Raw genomic sequence first — 19041 nt, 5'->3', positions numbered from 1 at the left:
TGGGCTCACCCCTGCGGAAGAGGGCCCCCGCCCCCCCCCCCACCCCACCCCCGTGCCGTGGGGCCTCGCGCACCTCTTTCCCAGGCGCGAGGACGGTGCCTCTGGGGTTCCGGCTGCGGTCTAGCCGGCTTGAGGACCGCCCGGGAGGGCAGGGCCCCGCTTCCTTCTTCCCCTGCCAGCTGCCCCCCTCTGCCTCACGCGGCGGCCGGCACCCCCCTCCCCCCCCCCCCCCCCACTCCCCGGCCCGGGCCCGGTCCCTCCGGCCGGGCCACCACGCACCTGCGGGCCCTTCCTTCCACTTGGGAGGCAGCCGGGAGGGGCTGAGGACCTGGTGGCTTCTAGACCCGTGTCCCTCGGGGCCCGGCACCTGGATCCCCCCGTTCCTCCCGTTCGCATCGGTGGAGGCGGCCCCGGGGGCCCCCGGGGGGGCCTAGCGTGCCAGAAGCCCCTCCTCCCCGCCAGGCCTCCCCGCCCGCCGGCGCGGACGTCTCCCAGTTGGCTCTGCCCGGTCCCCGCCTGGCGGAGGGCGCTCCAGGGCACAGGCGGTCGGTGGTCGTCCGGGGCTTGAGGAACGCTTTCCGCAGCTCGCTCGCGTTTCGAAACACCAGCGAGCCGTAGCCGCCGCTGTGGTCCCGGGCCCTGAGCCGCCTCCGGGAGCCTCCCCGCGCTGCAGCCCGCGCGCCTGTGTTTGCTGGGGAAGGAGAGACGGCAGGCGGGCCGGGGGGGCCAGCTCCGGGTCTCCCGCAGGTCCTGGCTGGGGGGCGAACGCAGGCGGCGGGGAGAGGCCCGTTAGCTCAACTCCCCGCCCGGGGTGGGGGCGGGGGCCCACGGCCGCCCGCGAGGGGCGGCCTCTCCGGGCTGGGCCTGCTCGCCCCCCGAGGTGCGCGCCTCGCTGGAGGCTGCCTTCCCCAGGAGCCTCCCCTGACCTTCCTCGCCACGAAGCGCTCCGCCAGGGCGAAGCCAGGGCCGCGTGGGGAACGCGGTACCCCTGGGGTGCCGGGCACACGGGAGCCACGTCCGCGGGGGCCGCGGGCCTCGGGAGGGTGGCCGTGGGACCGGCCGGGCCGTGTCGAGAGGGAGGCTGGCGGTCCGCGCGCCCACCCAGGCGCTCGCCGCGGCCCGCACCCTGCACCTCCCTTCCTTAGGTCTCCCGCGCGCCGACTGGGCCCGCGCGCTCCTGTCTCTGGCCTCCCCTCCGCCCTCGGGGCCCGCCGGCACCCCTGCCCCGCCAGCCGTGGGATGGCGCCGCCGCCTCAGGCCTCCCGCTGGCCACGCGCGAGGGGACACCGCCCCGCTCTGCTCCCCGGTTCCCACGGGTTCGGCTGGGGGCGCAGCTGCGTGACCACCCTGCTCGCGTGTCCTCAGCCCGCCCGTCCCACAGAGCGGAGCGGAGCGGAGCGGACCGGAGGCGCCCCCTCCCCCCCGCCCTGCCCGCGTGGACCCCCGAGGGTGCAGAACGGGGACGGCACCCCGAGGGGACCCGGCGGCGTCCCCCAGGGGGAGGATGGGCCGGGACCCGCAGGAAGGGCTGCTGAGCCCCGTGGGCCCGGCCCCGTGTTTCTCAGAGGCAGACAGAGGAGCCGCCCACGCTGTGGTCAAGCCCAGAAGGCTGAAAGCGGGTCTCTGGACCGCAAGCCCGTCGCCGCCGGCTCTCAGGGACGGTGGCGGAGTGGCCGCCCAGGCAGAGGCCGGGCCGGGGGTGACCGCAGCCCTCGCCGGGCAGGAGGGGGGCAGGGGCCGGTCCTCCGGCCTGCGGGGGGCGTGGAAGGCGTCCCGCGGTCTCTCCCCCGAGAGGAGTCCCCCCACCCCACCCCCCCGGAGGCCCTGCGATACTGTCACCAAGCCGCGGGTGGCCGGTGGGCCTTGATCCCGGGTCCCTCCTCAGCCCGACCCCCCTCATGCTGGTTCTGTGCCTATTTCGCGGGCACCCCTGGGACGGCCGGGCTGTCAGGCCCCACACGGGGGCCCCAGAGGCCCCAGGGGGTCTCGATGCCTAGGCCCGGGTTTCCGCTGGCAGAGCCAGCCCTGGGCGAGGAGGGGTCAGGCGGTGGACACTCCTGTCCCTCCTGAGGGCCACACCGTCACACTCCTTACCCCCCACTCAAAAGCTGAGACTTCAGGGCAGGTCTTTATCTCAGTGGCTTTTGGGAGGAAGTCAGAAGCCAGTGGCTAGGGATGCCCGGTCGCACGATGCAGCCGGAGCCGGGGGCCCAGTGTCCCTTGAGATGCCCTGTGAGCCTCACTTTCCTTACATGGTTCTTTTAAAACCGAGGCAACCGGGGCACGCGGGGTTCCCGCAGGAGTGCGGCCCGCTCTCGGCCCCGCGAAGGCCCGCATCGGCCAGGACGGTGCCGCGGCCCCGCCAGAGCTGCCTGCCAGCGGCCCTCTCCTCAGCCCTGACCCCGCAGCCCCCGCCCTTTCCCCCCCGCAGGAAACCAGCCAGAGAAGACCCAAGGCCGAAGGCCGCAGAACCAGAGGCCCGGCCGTAGACTCCTCCAGCTGGGTTATTTCAGGAATCCCTCGGCCCTCGAGGAGGGCACGTGGCACCGGCCCTAGGCCGAGCCCGCGTCCCCCACGCCCACCCAGGGAGGCTTGGAGAGAAGGGGGCCCGACCCAGGCCGGGGCCGCTGGAGCCCCGAGGGAAGACGCGTCCCTCATCCCACCCAGGAGAGGGGCCACGGCGTCTTCGGAGGACGGAAGACGCTCTTCCTGGGCCTGTCAGGAGGCCCCTTTGGCCATCTTCTCGTCCCAGCAAAAGTAGGCTCCCGGGAAGGCTGTGGGACGCAGCGTCCTAGCTTTCCAAGAGGCGAAGTTAGGAGGTCTTAGAAGACAGTGGGGGGCCCCACCCGAGCCCTGTGCCGGGCGGGCGGTGAGTCCGGGACCGGGCCCCGTGGTGGTGGGCCCCGCTCGGTGACGCGGGGCCTCTGGGAAACAGTCACCTGGACCCTGTTGGAGCGGATGCCCTGGTCCCACCCCCGGGCCTGAGGGACAGGACTTTGGCAGCTTGGCCCGAGTCTGCATCCCAGGGGATGCCTGCCGTGGTGCCCGTGCGCCCCGAGGCTTGGGAACCACGGTGGGGGCAGAGGCCCTTCTCGTTTTTCTCCCGAAGGGGCTGGTGCCAAAGGCCCTCCAGAGCCAGCCTCCCGCCCCCCGGCCTGGTCACCACGGTCACCACGGGGGGTGGGGAGGGGGGGGAGGGGAGGGGGAGACCCCACCGGGACCTGACCACGGGGCACAGGAGCAGACCCTGGCCAGCCCCCCGGATGCCGCCATCGGATGGCCTCCCTCCTCCCCAGGCCTTTGTAGGCCCTGAGATATCGGGGCAGTTCAGGGAGGGAGGGGGCCGGATGCCTGCCGACAGCGACAGCCGCGTGGGCCTCGAGGGATTACCTTAGACCAGGAAAAGACCGTGGTGGCGTTTGTCCCTGAGCGCGTGGCGCAAGTCACGCTGACGGCACGCGGCTCGCAGACACCGCAGCCTCCTCTCTAGACCGTCTGCAGGGCTGGTGAACTTGACGCGCGGAAGGGAGCAACCAGGCACCAAGTGTCCAGGGCACGTGGCCCCCTCCGCGTGTCCTCTCTCTCGTGACCCGGGCAGGAGGACGCGGGGCGGCGCGGGTAAGCCCAGGCCGGCGGGCCCTCTCGGGGAGCAGGACGCCGCAGCCGTCCCCGGACCCCAACAGGCACAGGGCAGCCCGACCGGCCCGGGGCGCGCAGAGCTCGCGGCCGGATCTTCGCCTTGCACTGCTGCCCCCCCCCCCCCTCCGCCAGGACGTGGTGGCCGGGTGCCGAACACCCGGAGGGCGCTGCCTCCGTCTACACAGCTGCCTGGCTCGGAGGAGGGAGACCACTCCTGTCTCCGCCCCGACAGAGACCGCTGAGCGGCTTTAAAGCAGCCCCCCCCCCCCGACCCCAGAACGCAAGGCCCCAAAACGGGCGCCGCGGGGTCGGCCCATCACAGGTGGAGTCAGCCACATCCAGACGGGGAGGCCGGAGCTTTCCACGGTCACCTGCCCCGTCCTGAGGGCGCCCTGCCTGCCGCGGGCCCTGGAGGGCAGCTTGCTGCAGCCGCCGCTTACCAGCCACAAGTCACTCTGCGGCGCCTCACGTTTGGCCCACGCCCGAAGGAAGGACGCAGGCTGGGGTTTGCGTCGACGACCCGAATCGGCCCGGCCACGTGGCCGACTTCCACCCAAACCGTGGGGTCCACCAGGCGGTCGTTGCTGTGCTTTCCACACGCACACGCGGAAGGCCCCGTTTCCCACAGACCGCGGGCATCTTGGGGGCCTCCCCGCTCCCAATTTCCTCCCCGGGGGTGGGTCCCAGGGAGTAGCTAGCCGGCCCAGGGAGGCCTCGGCCAGCTGCAATTCTTCGCGGACCGTCGTGGGACCAGCTGTCTCAGCCCCGAATCTAAATGATCTCGAGGCGTGATGACCTGCCTCTTGGTCTCACGGGCAGGTCCACACCCCCCCACCCCCCGGACCCGCTGTGTCCCCAGATTTGGAATTTTTCAGGTGTTAGAAGGGTAACGGGATGCAAAGACGTGTCACAGGCTCCAGTGGGGTTTAAAGCGGAACCTTCTAGGACGAGGTCTTCACACTGCTTTGCCGAGCTCTCGGGTACTGGAAGGTCGAAGGTCATGTCGAAGGCCCTTCTCGCCCCTTCGCATCCGGGTGGGCAGCCTGAGGGGCGGGCTCTGGGATCGGGCCAGTGGTGTGCCCTTGGCCAGGCCCCTGAGCCTCAGCGCCCCCACCGCGAAGCAGGGGCAGTGCGCCACCTGCCCACCCCTCAGTGGGGCGCTCTCAGAGCGACCCCACGCGCTCACTTTGCCCCTCCCAGGGGCACCTCCCAGGACCTGCTTCCATCTCATTCTCCACAAGCTCGGGGAGCCCCTGGTGCCCAGAGCCGACCCACAGACCGCTCGGCCTCAGAAGTTCCCAGGCTCACCTTCTCCTGGCAGCCTGCGGTCTCCACTGCTTGCCTCCTCCGTGCTTTCTCTTACGCCCACGCTGGAGCGCGTCTGGACTCCTGTCTCTGGCCTTTACTGCTCCCTCAGGGCCTCTGCTCTTGCCAAAGCCCCCACCCCTTTTCAGTGTTGAGATCACCTCCCCGTACTTGTGGGGTACAGACCTGCAAGGAATCTGTCAGCCAGGCGCATCACCCTCGGGGCCCAGCGCAAGATGAAAATGCGGTGTCCTTGCTCGAAAGGTGTTGAGAAGTTCAAGACAACAACGTGAGAGCAGAGCGTTGACTAAATCGAGGGGACCCTTCTGAGCCGGGGCCAGGGGTGGGTGACGGGCCTCACACGCTCAGTCTCCACCTTCATGCCGGCCTGCCACCAGGCACCGCTCCTTCCAGCAGTGCCCCCCGGCCTCCAGTGCCCCCGGTATTCCAGTCCAGAGATCAACATCCTAGGGAAAGGAGGAATGAGCCAAGAGGCAAGGTAGACAGTCCCTCAGCAAAGTCCACTCCGGGCTCCTGGTGATCCCCATCCGCCCAGCCGTTCGGTTCTCTGACCCTGGCATTCGGCTCCGATTTCCTCCCCGGACTCACCCTCCTTGGAACTCTCAGGACCCTCCCGGCGGTGCCCTGCCACACGTCACCATCGCTGGTCTTCCTCTGGTACTAATCGAAATCGTCATGTCATCCCTAAGGGGACTATGAACTCGCGAGGACCAAGACTCAGCTTTTTTTCACTTCCTAACTTCTCAACCTGTAACACTCTGCTTCGAGTGGGTTGTCCGCCAATACTCTGTTCTGGAGTCAGGGGTCCTCAAAAATGCAGCATGCTGGGAGTCCTGTTAGCTCAAGGAGGGCTGAATCCCACTTCCCCTCCTCATCTATCCCTCCCCAGATCCCAGGGGGGCGGCTGTGGGGGCAGAGAGGCAAAAGGGCAACCTAAGTCTGACGTGTCCTTCAGTGGAGGGCTTAGGAGATATCGTCTCAGTGGTGGGTCACATTGGCCCTTGGTCTGTCCTAAGACGCTTTAAAAGCAAGACCCCCAGGGGATCTTCCTGATTCCGAGTAACTGTATGCCAAAATGAAAACCAACACTTTTTACGTGAATAAAACAATCCAGCAGTCAACAGTGTGAAATGCGTCCGGGATTGTAATAAAACACTATCAACCGAGAATTCTGTACCCGATGGAAATGTCCTTCACGAATTAAAAGTACTTTTTTAGACAAGTAGAAGCTGACAGAATATACTGTCAGCAGACCTGCACTGTAAGAAAATTTCAAGTTCTAAAGACAGAAGGAAAATACCAAAGTGTGGATACACAGAGTGAAGAGTGGTCAGGATAAAGGTCCTGGCAAAAGAAGAGACGTTCCCCTCAGGTTTCATCTCTTAAAAAGGAAACAATTTAAAACAAAAATATTTATGCCTACGTAAAAATAAAACGTATGCCAACAATAGCACAATGAATAGGGAGAGGAAAATGGAAGTGTACAGTGGTAAGGTTCTTACATTCTACATGAGGTAGATTGTGGGGTTTTGTTTTTGTTCTGAGAGAGAGAGAGAGAGAGAGAGAGATGATGTGTGCCAGCAGGGGAAAGGAGCAGAGGGAGAGAAAGAGAATCTTAAGCAGGTTCCACATTCAGTGTGGAGCCTCACATGGGACTCAGTCCCACACCCCTGGGATCATGACCTGAGCTGACAAGAGTTGGATCGACCAACTGAGCCACCCAGGCGCCCCTAGATTGCGGTTTTATACGTGGATGTGTGTGTGTGTGTGTGTGTGTGTGTGTGTACACACACACATATGTACATACATGTATATGTATACATATCCCTATAGCAACCACTAAAAAATTAAAGAGGCACAGCCAAGAAGCCAATAAAGAAGCTCAGTTAAACAAAAAGAAGAGAGTAAAAGAGTGGAAAAGAAACAAGAAACAGATAAGACAAATAGAAAACCAGGAAGGTGGTAGATTTAGACAACCAGGTTGAGAATTATGCTAAATGCAATTGATCTAAAACACTCCAAATAAAAGGGAAAGATTTGCAGATTGCATAAAAAGTCCCCACTATATGCTTGCTATCTGTAAAAACAATCCAAAAACAAAACAACTCTACCTTAAATATAAAGACAAAGGTTAAAAGGAAAAAGATGGAAAGGAAAAAGATGGAAAAAGATACAGTCCTACGAATCAAAGAAAGCTGAGTGGCTATATCACACCAAGCAGATTTCATGACAGAGAATGATTTACCAGAGGTAAAGAGGAACATTTCATAATGATGAAAAAGATCAACTTGTCGGGAGGATTTAACAATCTTAAATGTGCGTGTACCTGACAACAAAGCTTCAGCTAGAACTAAATAAACCTGATAGAACTAAAAGGACAAATAGCAAATCCACAATTAGGGATTTCAATACTCCTTCCTCACCAAGTGATACGAGACAAAAAGTAAGCATACAGAAGTCTCAAATCGACATTAGGAAGCAACTTAACTAACTGACAGAGAACACTTTACCGAGAACCGTACGTTTCCGGCACTCACAAAAACATTCACCAAGGAAGTCCATTTAGCTGAGCCATAAGAAGAGTTTTGGTAAGCTTAAAAACATTTAACTATACAAAGCCTAACTTCTGGCCAAAACAGAACTGCACTAGAAATTAGTAACAGAAACTTATGTGGAAAATCTCTAAATATTTGGAAATGAAATACCTTTCAAAACATAACATGATTTAGCTTTTAAAAGGGTCACTCACACAAAAGACTCCGAACAGCCAAAATCATGTTGAAAAAGAAAACCAAAGTGGGAGGCATCACAATCCCGGACTTTAGCCTCTACTACAAAGCTGTAATCATCAAGACAGTATGGTATTGGCACAAAAACAGACACAGAGACCAGTGGAATAGAACAGAGAACCCAGAATTAGACCCACAAATAATGGCCAACTAACCTTTGACAAAGCAGGAAAGAGCATCCGACGGAAAAAGACACTCTCTGTAGCACATGGTGCTGGGAAAACTGGACAAGAACAAGCAGAAGAATGAACCTGGACCACTTTCTTACACCAGACACAAAAAGAAACTCAAAATGGATGAAAGACCTCAATGTGAGACAGGAAACCATCAAAACCTTACGGGAGGAAACAGGCAATAACCTCTTTGATCTCACCACAGCAACTTCTTACTCGACATGTCTCCAAAGGCAAGGGAAATAAAAGCAAAAATGAACTATTGGGACCTCATCAAGATAAAAAGCTTCTGCAAAGCAAACAATCAACAAAACTTAAAGGCAACCGGCAGAATGGGAGAAGATAGTTGCAGATGACATTCCAGATAAAGGGTTAGTAACCAGAACTTAGCAAACTCAACACCCACAAAACAAATAATCCAGTGAAGAAATGGGCAGAAGCCATGAATAGACATTTCTCCAAAGAAGACATCCAGATGGCCAACAGGCACGTGAAGAGGCTCAACGTCACTCGTCATCAGGGAAATACAAATCAAAACCACACTGAGATACCACCTCACGCCGGTCAGAGTGGCTGAAATGAACATATCAGGAGACTCTAGATGCCGGCGAGGATGTGGAGACACGGGAACCCTCTTGCACTGTCGGTGGGAATGCAAACCGGTGTAGCTGCTCTGGAAAACGGTGTGGGGGTTCCTCAAAAAATTAAAACCAGATCTACCCTATGAGCCAGCAATAGCACTGCTAGGAATTGACCCAAGGGAGACAGGATGCTGAGGCACAGGGGCACTTGTACCCCAGTGTTTATGGCAGCACTTTCAACAATAGCCAAATGATGGAAAGAGCCCAAATGTCCATCCTCTGATGAATGGAGAAAGAAATTGTGGTTTATATACACAATGGAATACTACGTGGCAGTGAGAAAGAATGAAATCTGGCCAGTTACAACAGTGTGGATGAAACAGGAGGGTATTCTCCTAAGTGAAGTAAGTCAGACAAAGACAGGTATCATGTTTTCACTCGTGTGGAATTTGAGAAACTTAACAGAAGCCATGGGGGAGGGGAAGAGGAAAAATAGTTTCAAGCAGGGAGGGAGGCCAACCATAAGAGACTCTTAAATACAGAGAACAAACTGAGGGTTGCTGGGGGCGGGGAGTGGGGGGAGGGGAAGCCGGGGGAGGGGCACCGAGGAGGACACTTGCTGGGATGAGCACTGAGTGTGGTATGGAAGCGATGAATCGTGGGAAGCCCCTGCCGAAACCAAGAGCACACTGTATACGCTGTGTGTTAGTATGTTAGCCAGCTTGACGATAAATCGTATTCAAAAAACAAAGAAAACAGAAACAAAACAGAACAGTAAAAGGATCACTTGCACTGCCGAATGGAGAACACACAAGAGAAAGGCAAGGGCAGAAGCGGCAAGGTGCCCCAGGAGGAATTTACAGTCGTGCACTTGAGTGCGTGTGAGTTGTGTGAAGACGATGGTGTCATGGGCTAGAGTGTTTGTAGTGAAGGCAGTAAGAAAGGGTGAATTTGTGTGTGTGTCGTTTTTATGGTCTTTTTTTTTTTAACGTTTTAGTTATTTTTGAGAGAGAGAGAGACAGAATCCAAAGCAGGCTCCAGGCTCTGAGCTGTCAGCTCAAAGCCCGATGTGGGGCTCAAACTCACCGATCGGGAGATGATGACCTGAGCCGAAGTCAACGTTTAACCGAGAGCCACCCAGGCGCCCCAAGAAGGGGTCAATTTTTGAATGGTGCATAAGATTTTCTGTTTGGGGAGTACTTAGCTGCTCAGTCATCTGAACGTCTGACTCGATTTCAGCTCAGGTCATGATCCCAGGGTCATGGGGATCAAGCACACTCAGTGTGGAGCCTGCTTGCGATGGTCTCTCTCTCCCTCTTCCCTCTGCCACTCCCCCCCCCCCCCCCCCCGGCTCACGCACTCTCCCTCTCGCTAAAAAAAGAAAAAAATTTTTAAAAAGGGAAGGGTGATACCAAGATTCTTGTACAAAAAGGTTGAGAGCGGCCACTTACGAGACGGGAAAAATTAGGGGGGGAAGGATTTTGAGGGGAAGGTTGTAAGTTTTGAACACGAACTAAGGTGCTTATCAGACACATCCGTGTAGCTGAGTCAAAGAGGTCGTCGGAGTGTGGTGTTCCTGGGATGTGGGCTGAATGTATCTTGGGTTCTATCAGCACGTAAACTGAATGGGATGGCGGAGAGACTGAGCGCAGAGAAGGCTCCAGGAATGAACTTGCGGTACTCCCAAGTTCAGAGTTTGGGAGAACTAGCAGCCGGGGGATGGGAAGCCGTGAGCTGAAAGCGGGCCCCAGGACAGCAGGGGGGTCACGAGGAAGGCTGCCCAACTGCTCACACGCTACCGTGGGCTTGAAGCTGACCACTGGGGTTGTGGCCGCCAGGGCCCAAGGCTATGGTGGGGGCCGACGGGAAGGGAAGAGGCGCGAATGCGTACAGATTTCTTTCGGGGTTTGTGGTAACGCTTGCACAACATCTACACGGAACCCCCTGAATCGTACAAGCGGAGCATCTCAAAGCCGTTTTTAAAAACCGACCACTGGTTTTAGCACCTGGAGGTTACTGCTGACCTTGAGCAAAGCAGTTACCGTGGGACGACAGCAGCGAGAGCCTGACCGGAAGGGTCCAGAGAGCGAAGAGAGAGAACAAAGACATCTTTTTAAGATAGGGGAACAAAGTCCGGTTTGTTTTGTTTGCTGTTAGGGATGATCTAGCAGAGAAGCGAAGATCGAAGAGAAAGAAGAGAACGGCCGGTAGTCCCCACGGCTGCCTCACTTACACCCGGACAGGCTCAAGGTGCGAGCGAAGGAACTGACCTTGGAATCCCACCGCCGGGAGGAAGGGCGGGGCACGCGGCACAGGTGAAGGTGGGGGGCGCAGCGGGAGCCTGCGGCCCTTCCCTTCCGTCGTCGCTTGGGTTCAGCCCACCGTCAGGGAGCCCGGTGGCCCAGCCGGGTGAGGAAAGCGACGGACCCGGGGAGCGAAGCACAGCTGACGGGCAGTCCTGGGGCCGCCCGAGACTTGCGGTCAGGAGTTTCAAGCGAGAACAGTCACGGTTCGATTCTTTCCAGGCACCTCTGGCAGCACAGGTGCACATGACGCAGGCTGGGTCTCGACACAGCTGCACTCGCAAGACACAGAAACACGGACTCGGCTTGTATTGCTGAACACCAATATGCCACTTTATTATTTGGATTGTTCTTCCCATCTGTCACATACCTGTCGATGTTCACACAGTGAGGAAAATCCACCAGCAGTGGAAGCAACCGACCAAATCAGCTGATGACTCTGTACCCTCTTAACACACATCAGTTCTCACTTGGTAGGGAGACCCTTACTTCGATTCAGTCTCACGGCTATTCTTAAGATCGGTGTCGAGATTGTCACGTCTTTAAATACAGATAGAATTGCCAGAAGTACATAATTTTATATATATATATATATGTGTATATATATATAATATATGTACACACACGTACAGAAAAATACAAGACTAATTGTTTTTCCACAATATTTAATTTACACACTACTATAACTCTATGCAACTTCTGAAGACAGGTTAAGGGGTACAAGAAACTGTTTAGAGCTAGTAAAGAGTTTGGTCCAATATTATCTTCATGTAACGGTTATCTGCTCCCTCCCTTTTATGTGACGACATACTATGACATACAACACATGCACAGTCATTCACTTACGAACAGGTGAGTAAGACGCCACTCAGACTAACCTCTGTGTACCCAGAGGGCCAACCAAGCACACGCGACTAATAAGGCTCTATGATACAGCTGTGCAGCATGAACGGTCAACACTGCCGCTCCTAGAGTGAGCACCACATATACGTCGGAATATAAAAAACCATCGGAGACCAAACACACGTGGGTTAGTTAAAAGGTGCCATTCCAAGGCTATACATAATCACAGGAAGAAGTATTTACATTACTTGGAAAACAGCTGCAACAAAGAGTTTATTGCCAATGCCCTTTAGAAACTTCTCTCCTACGTTTAATACAGATGTTACGCTCACTTGTCTATGTGAACCACACATCTTATTTCTGGCCCTTTATAAGATCCCTGCTCAGAATTTCAAGCAAATATGTTCTATGGCTTCACCCACACATCTTTTCTGGTAGCTTTCAGTTATAAATATCACAATGAACTAGAGCTGTAGCTTAAAACATATCTAGCCTAGGTCTAGAAAGTAAAAGAAGTATTTTAAGTATCACCTTTACTTAGTTTAGTAAGTATACTGTGAAATTCCCTAGTGCGGACTAAACTATACGCATCGTGAGTAGCAGAATCAGCGTGTAGTTGGACGAGCCGAGAGCCGTGGAATGCAGTCCTTGGGTGCTCTGCCCCCTCTGCGGACAAAGCGACGGTCACTTGAGAGACACGAAGGGAAGCTGCTGGGAGTGGGAAGGCCCCCCACCCCCGGCCCGGCCGCATCCCACCCCCGGTGTGGATAAGCACCGCTTTGAAGACCCCCCCGGGGCACAGCTTGCAGAGGCGGCATCCGGCCCCTCTCAAAGTTAGCCATCTGCAATATGGTGCGTCTTACGAGACAAGACGCCACGAAAGAGGATTATCTGGTCAAAAGTCGTCTTTGTACAGGAACAGTTTAAAGCAAGAGTTCTTCGATTATTGTTTTGGCAGGAAGGCAAAGTGGAAAACGCCTCCAGAAAAGAAAAAGAAAAAAAAAGAAAAAAAAACCAAACAACAACAAAACACAAAGCAGGCTTTGTGCGTTTTGTCTGCTGTACGTGTGAATTTCACTTTTATAGGTGTATTTTTTGATCAGCCAATTCTCGTAGCTTACTGGACAGCCAGAGAACATAGAAGAATGGAAAAAACAGAAGAGACAACCGAGTTACCAAACTGCGAAAGATCACAGCCCAGTAATTTTTTTTTTTTTTTTTAATTTATAGGCTTTTGACTTTGCCACCCTCTGTGTGCACCTTTGCTTCCATATTAGGCCCTACAGTTTCTTCTATCTACAAGGTTTTAAAGGAAACCCTAGGATGTCCCCTACGGGAAGGAATTTACACCGAGCATCTTTTTGTTCTGTTGGACAGACGTACACTCTATAAGTAGAGTTAAGACACCATCAGTTCACTTCATCACGTTACAAAATAAGATTGTCTGCTTGTAATTTACCACTACGGGGGAAGCTGCCTTATAAATCTAAGTACTTTATCTCACCTAGTACAAAACAAGAAAATCTTTTTCAGTTAAATTTTACGAGCCCAACCTTGTTTTCACACTAGAGCTTAAGACAAACAGGTGTGGGTGTATTGAAATCATGGTTTTAAGGTTCTCAGTGCAGACGCTCGCTGTACTCCGCGCCTCACGGGCCTCGGGAGGCGGGGCTCGCGCTCGCTCGCTCGCTCGCTCGCCCGCTCTCGGGCTCCAGGCCCGGCGGCAACACAACGTTATTGCTTTGGTTCGGTCTCGGACAGCACGGCGTGTGCCTCAGGGCACGGAGTTTCCGTTCTCGCAGAAGGTCAGGACGGGAATTTACGTTTCTCACAAGGAGACAGAAGCATTTTTTTCTCTCTAGGTTAAGTGCAGGACATCCAATTTCTAAGTGCTCCGTGTATCTTAGGTCCCAAATATACATTTTAATTTAATCCTGATCATCCACATTAAAATTATAAGTGTAAAAATGACACAAGAGACTTTTCGGCTGGAAAAGAAAAGCAGTGTCTAGCAGCATGCACAAAGACCATGCATTGTCACGTCGGCAGGCGAACAAACGCGAAGGTAATAAATAACTGCTCCGAACGCCCCCTCGAAGAGAGGAAGCGCGGAGAGCGGCCGGAGGGCCGGGCCGGGCCGGGCCGGGCCGGGGCGCTCCGCTCTGGGCGGGCGGCGGGCGGCGGGGGGCGGGGGCCGGGGGCCGGCGGGGCCACGGTCAGATGACGTGGCAGCAGCTGGCCTGGCTGGAGGCGCACAGCAGCCCGTCCTTAGGGTTCCGCTGGATGTTCACAGAGATGGTCTTTTCGCACAGAGGTAGCTGCAGCACGTTGTTTTTCAGGTTCTTGCTCTTTATCCGTCCGAGCTCCGCGGCGCCCGCGGCCACGTGGTCGGAGAAAAACTTGCCGCCGCCCGCGCCGGGGGCCGGCCCCGTGCCCCCCGTCGAGCTGATGCACATCTTCCATGTGGACTTCTCCTGCACCTTCACGCTGGAGAACGGCAAGCCGCCCTGCGGGTCCAGAATGTACCTGGCGCCGCCGTGCAGCTGCGAGCCCAGGCAGAGGCTCATGAGTTTGAGGCTCTGGACCAGCTCCCCGGGGCCGGGGCCGGGGCCGGCGCAGCGGCGCGTGCTGCCCGACGTGCCCGTGGGCTTGCCCCCCGAGCCGCCCGCGGGGCTGCCGCCGCCCGCGCCGCTCTCGCTCGGGCTGGCCTTGTCCGCGCCACCGCCGCCGCCGCCGCCGCCGCCGTCGCTCGGCTTGCCCTGGCCCCCGCCGTCGCCCTCGCTCCCGGGGGGCCCCTCGCCGCTATCCCGCCGGTGCCAGGAGTAGGTGAAGCCGCCGTCTTTGTCCAGCCGCCGGCGGCTCTCGGAGTCGTCGTCGCTGGTCTCCGAGCTGCTGCAGCTGGAGCCGCGGCCCTGGCTTTTCCTGCGGTGGTAGCGCTTGTGCACGGTGCCCGGGGAGGCGATGTTCATCTTCAGCCGGCTCAGCTTGGGAGGCAGGTTCTCATCCATGTCGAACTCGTCGTCGGACTCCCCTTCCTCAAAGATCTGGTTGAGGACGGGAGCGCTCTTCCTCGACGTCAGCCGGTTGGTGACCGAGGGCTTCCGGCGCAGAACCACCTGCGTCGAGAGGGACACGGGCTTCTTGTCCTCCTCATCTTCCTCCTCGTCCTCCTCCACCCGGAACAGGCACTTGCGCCCGCCGGCCGTGGGCTTCAAGCTCGCAGGTGACACCGCGGAGAGCGCCGGTCCGGCCAACTCGGGGAGGTCGTCTTTCTTGGCCGAGTCACACAGGCCTTTGCTCCTGTGGCCGTTGAGGACGCCGTCGGCAGCCCGAGCAGGAGACTGAGGGACGGTCCCGTGGGACAGAGGAGTGGCCGTGAGATCATCCTCCAGGTCCTGGGGCACGTCGATCTTGGTTGGCCACGACTGCCTGCGTAACAGATTGGAAGGAGAGAGCCATGTGATAATAGGCAGACTCTACCTACACGCCACGCCACGCGATACTTACGGGGCAAAATCCACAGACTGACAAAGAAAGAAAAAAGACAAGAAAAGGAAAAACCACCCCAGCGGCCTTGCAAGCCCGTTCGACGTCCTCTAAAGATCAGCGAGGGCGCCAGCAGGGCGAACGTGGTTCTGAACCACGGGTCCGGTCTGTGGCTCACTGGCCAAATGGACACATCAGAGCTGGCGGGAAAGAGGGCCAAGAGCCAGCCCCGTCTTCCCATACACATCTTACACCACAAGAAAGCAGTTTTAAACAGCACAGGGAGGTCACCAAAGCAAAATTCAAACACCACACATTTTGTTCCTTTGGGTCTTGGCGCACGACCTTTGAGGTATATGGTTTGCTAATAAAATTCACCTGAAAAAATAAAATACAATTCACCTGAAATGCCCAGTCTTCCAGATAGGACAGGATGGTGTAAAAGTGGGAACAGCTCAAGATTAAATAGGAGAGTACTGCAAAGAAAAGTCAACGTACACTGGCATGCATCTCTTCATCAATTAAAAAACACACCAAGCTAAATATAAATGCACGTATTTTTAAAAAACTTCTTATAACGTTTATTTTTGAGAGAGCGCGCGTGAACGAGCGGGGGTCGGGGGAGGGAGGGGGAGACACAGAATCCGAAGCAGGCTCCAGGCTCTGAGCTGTCAGCACAGAGGCAGGACGCAGGGCTCGAACTCAAGAACCGTGAGATCATGACCTGAGCCAAAACCCAGAGTTGGGACGCTTAAACTGACTGAGTCACCCAGGCACCCCTAAATGCACGTGTTTTTAGATGTCCACACAAGCGAAACGGGCGCCAAATCCATAATTACTGAACCTTCAATTTTATTCCCCAATCTAGAGTCACCTAAGGAACAAGAACACTGCTTGGCAGCCAAAGAAAAAGACTTTTGAAAATGAGGTCTCTGGCCTGTGTCGTCCTCCCTGTCCGGGGTAACAGCAGATGCCAGAGAGATTTAAAGTAGCCCCTTCCACACTATGACACTTTTGTTTCACACCGATTATGTTCCCAGAAATAAAACTCAATTAAATCTATAGTTGGAAAAAAACCACCCGGCATTTATGATAGACCTCTCTTCCGCAGCGGCCCGTCGGCTAGTCACTGCTGGGTAGTTTAGGAGAGCCGAGTGCCGGATAAGGTCTTTGAGGTCACTAAGTGCCTCTGGACAAGTCACCCGTCCCCCAGCCACACAAGTACGTGAAGCCGGCGGCTCTGGGGCACCCTGGGGGGCCCCGGGCTGGGAGGCCAGCGGCCCACGGTGTCCGACCAGCAGAGCGGCAGCCGGCGCAGTCCAGGACGCGGGGACCCGCCAAGCGGCGGGGGCTCTTCACGCCTCACCTCCCGAGAAGAAAGCCAACGCCGTTCTCAGAACCCGCGCCCAGGAACAGGCCGGCTGGGTGCCGCTGCTGGGGTGGCGCCTCCACTGGCCACGTCCGAACCGATCGCTTTTATAGGAGTGAGTCAAGTTGTTAAACGGCTCACGTTAACCGAGCACGCACGTGAGCTCCTGTTGTGCTAAACTGAGTCATCTGTATTGTCCCAACACTGTGAGCAAATCTGGCTTAACAAAACAGAGGAGAGACAGCTAAACAAGAATTAGGAAGGAGTCACATGGACGGCACGGTTCACTGCCTCAGTGCTCACCAGGGCCAGCGCTGTCCCGGGAGCCTGACGGGGGTCGGTGCACTTGGCCCCCCCGGCTCCACAAGGGAGCCGCATCTTCCCTCTTCAGACGAGGAAACGAGAACACAGTAAGAAACCTGCCCAAGGTCGTGCAGGCTTGTGAACAGTGACCTGTGGGTTGGGTTCCACGGTTACTCCCCCGCCCACCCGAGGCAACCTAGGAAGCTTCCGGATGGCTGTGGCTGCACAGACAGACGTCTGCGGTCTGGCCTCAGTGGTCCTCCTCACTTCCAGGTCTGTCAGAGGATGCCGGCCCCGAGCCCTCCCGTGCTAGGGTCAGCTCCTCAGAGGACCCCGTGAGGCCTCTTCGAACACACAGACCGCACCACGCTTCCATCCCACCCCGGCAGAACACGAAGAAGGTGCACTGCCTGCGGCCGGGGGTCCCCGGCTCCCCCTGCCTGCCCCTCTTGGGGAGCCAACTGCTGGTTCAAAGGCCCGTCTACTGACTCGGGGTCACTGACCTGAGGGCACGTCCAGCAGCAGAACCAAGCCAGGTCCAGGGTTCTGGCAAAGTCACAGTGACAATAAGAAGAAGGCAAGGAAGCAGGTCTACCACCTTGCCTGGGCCCGGGGGGAGGCGAGGCCCTCACAGCATCTCCACTCCAGCATCCCCAGGAGAATAAAAGGAAAAGCTGAGGGAAGGTTCTGATACTTCTCTATCGCCTCTGTCAGTTTTGTTAACTTTTATAATAAAGTAAAACCAACTTAACTCGTTTACATATGTGATCAAGTTTAGACTGAGTTCTGATCTGTTTCCCTAAAAATAGCTCAAATCCAAACATTCCATTCTCCAAGGCTGGGGTGACTCCAGACTCGGTGGCCCGATGTGTGGTGACCCTGCTCTTTCCCATCAGGGGCCTCAGCCCGGGAGTAGGTTGACCTCACCACTCAAAGTCATGGTCCTGGCTGGTCTCACGCCCAAGAGCCCCCAGCCCCCGGGGCCCAGTCCTCTTCCAAGCAGATACCACACAGCATGCCTAGGCTTTATTACAGAAGACTCCATCCAGGATATAAATGAAGTTACAAAGACCACTTTCCAGTTCTAGATTTCTAAATCTTTATTCTTTGGCCACCCAGGAACATTTTTGTCTCTCTTCTCTGTCGCCCCATCCCAAGTAACAGCCTACACACGGCAAGCTGACAGCACGTAATGTAAATCCAATGGCTTTCTGCCTGTTTTAAATAATAATTACTACTTAATATTCAGACATACATACATATTCCTATGTGGATGTAAGAGTAGAGAATTATTCAGAATTGGGAGCATCCTTCTCTTTTTGAATCACTACACTTCCACGGATTACTTCATCTGAAGAGGGAAAGATAAATTATATATAACTTTCAGAGTGGTGATGTCAAAAAGGAACCCTCTCCATACTTTGATTTTAAATAGAAAGCTAATATGGCAGAAGAAAAAGCAAAGTGGGAAAGAGGGGGTGGGAGGGGGGAGGAGGAGAAGATGGAAAGCACACTCACGACTTTGACAACGGTGGTGGTAAAATACTCATAACAGGGACAGCACACAGAGCAGCCCAGTTCAGGAGGCAGACAGTATTATCACTCCCATTGTCACTCCCAGTCAGAAAGAGGTTAAGTGACCTCCCAAGGTCAGGCAGCCAATAAATCAACTAGCTGATGTGTGTAATCACTGAAATCCTGAGCTAACACAATGGCACAGAAATGCCCTGGATGTTCTTAAAAATTATTTAAAAAAACTGAGGGAGGGGCGCCTGGGTGGCTCAGTCGGTTAAGCGTCCGACTTCAGCTCAGGCCACGATCTCGCGGTCCGCGAGTTCGAGCCCCGCGTTGGGCTCTGGGCTGATAGCTCAGAGCCTGGAGCCTGCTTCCGATTCTGTGTCTCCCTCTCTCTCTGCCCCTCCCCCATTCATGCTGTGTCTCTCTCTGTCTCAAAAATAAATAAAAACGTTAAAAAAAAAAAAACCAAAAAACAAACAAAAAAAAAACTGAGGGAAAGTATGGCCTTGTTCCTGGAATGAAAAATTAAAGAAAATAACACATTAATACATATCATATCTGGAAGAGTTTAATGGAAAATAGTTGACACACACTCAGCTGCTTCTCCAAACGTGTTTTCCTGGCCAGGCCAGCAGCCACAGCCCCTCTCCCCTGAACGCAGGAGGGAAGGTGTCCTTGGTGACGAAGGGACAGGACCCCCACACGCGGAGA

At 56.1% G+C, this 19041-nt stretch overlaps 1 protein-coding gene across 11 annotated transcripts in view; it reads right to left on the bottom strand.

Moving 5' to 3' along the window:
* Positions 1 to 13841: 13841 nt before the first annotated feature.
* SNRK (SNF related kinase) overlaps positions 13842 to 19041 on the bottom strand; it is a 56639-nt gene continuing 51439 nt past the window's right edge. For all 11 annotated transcript variants that reach the window (XM_042903700.1, XM_042903699.1, XM_042903703.1 and 8 more), the window contains one exon: positions 13842 to 15083. In XM_042903700.1, the coding sequence (XP_042759634.1) occupies positions 13871 to 15083 (1213 nt within the window). In that variant the 3' untranslated portion in view covers positions 13842 to 13870. The remainder of the gene's footprint in view (positions 15084 to 19041) is intronic.

The sequence above is a fragment of the Panthera leo genome, chromosome C2, assembly GCF_018350215.1.
Source record: "Panthera leo isolate Ple1 chromosome C2, P.leo_Ple1_pat1.1, whole genome shotgun sequence".
In the NCBI taxonomy this organism is placed as follows: domain Eukaryota; kingdom Metazoa; phylum Chordata; class Mammalia; order Carnivora; family Felidae; genus Panthera; species Panthera leo.
Note: the sequence above shows the minus strand (reverse complement) of the source record. Positions and strands in the feature narration are given on the sequence as shown.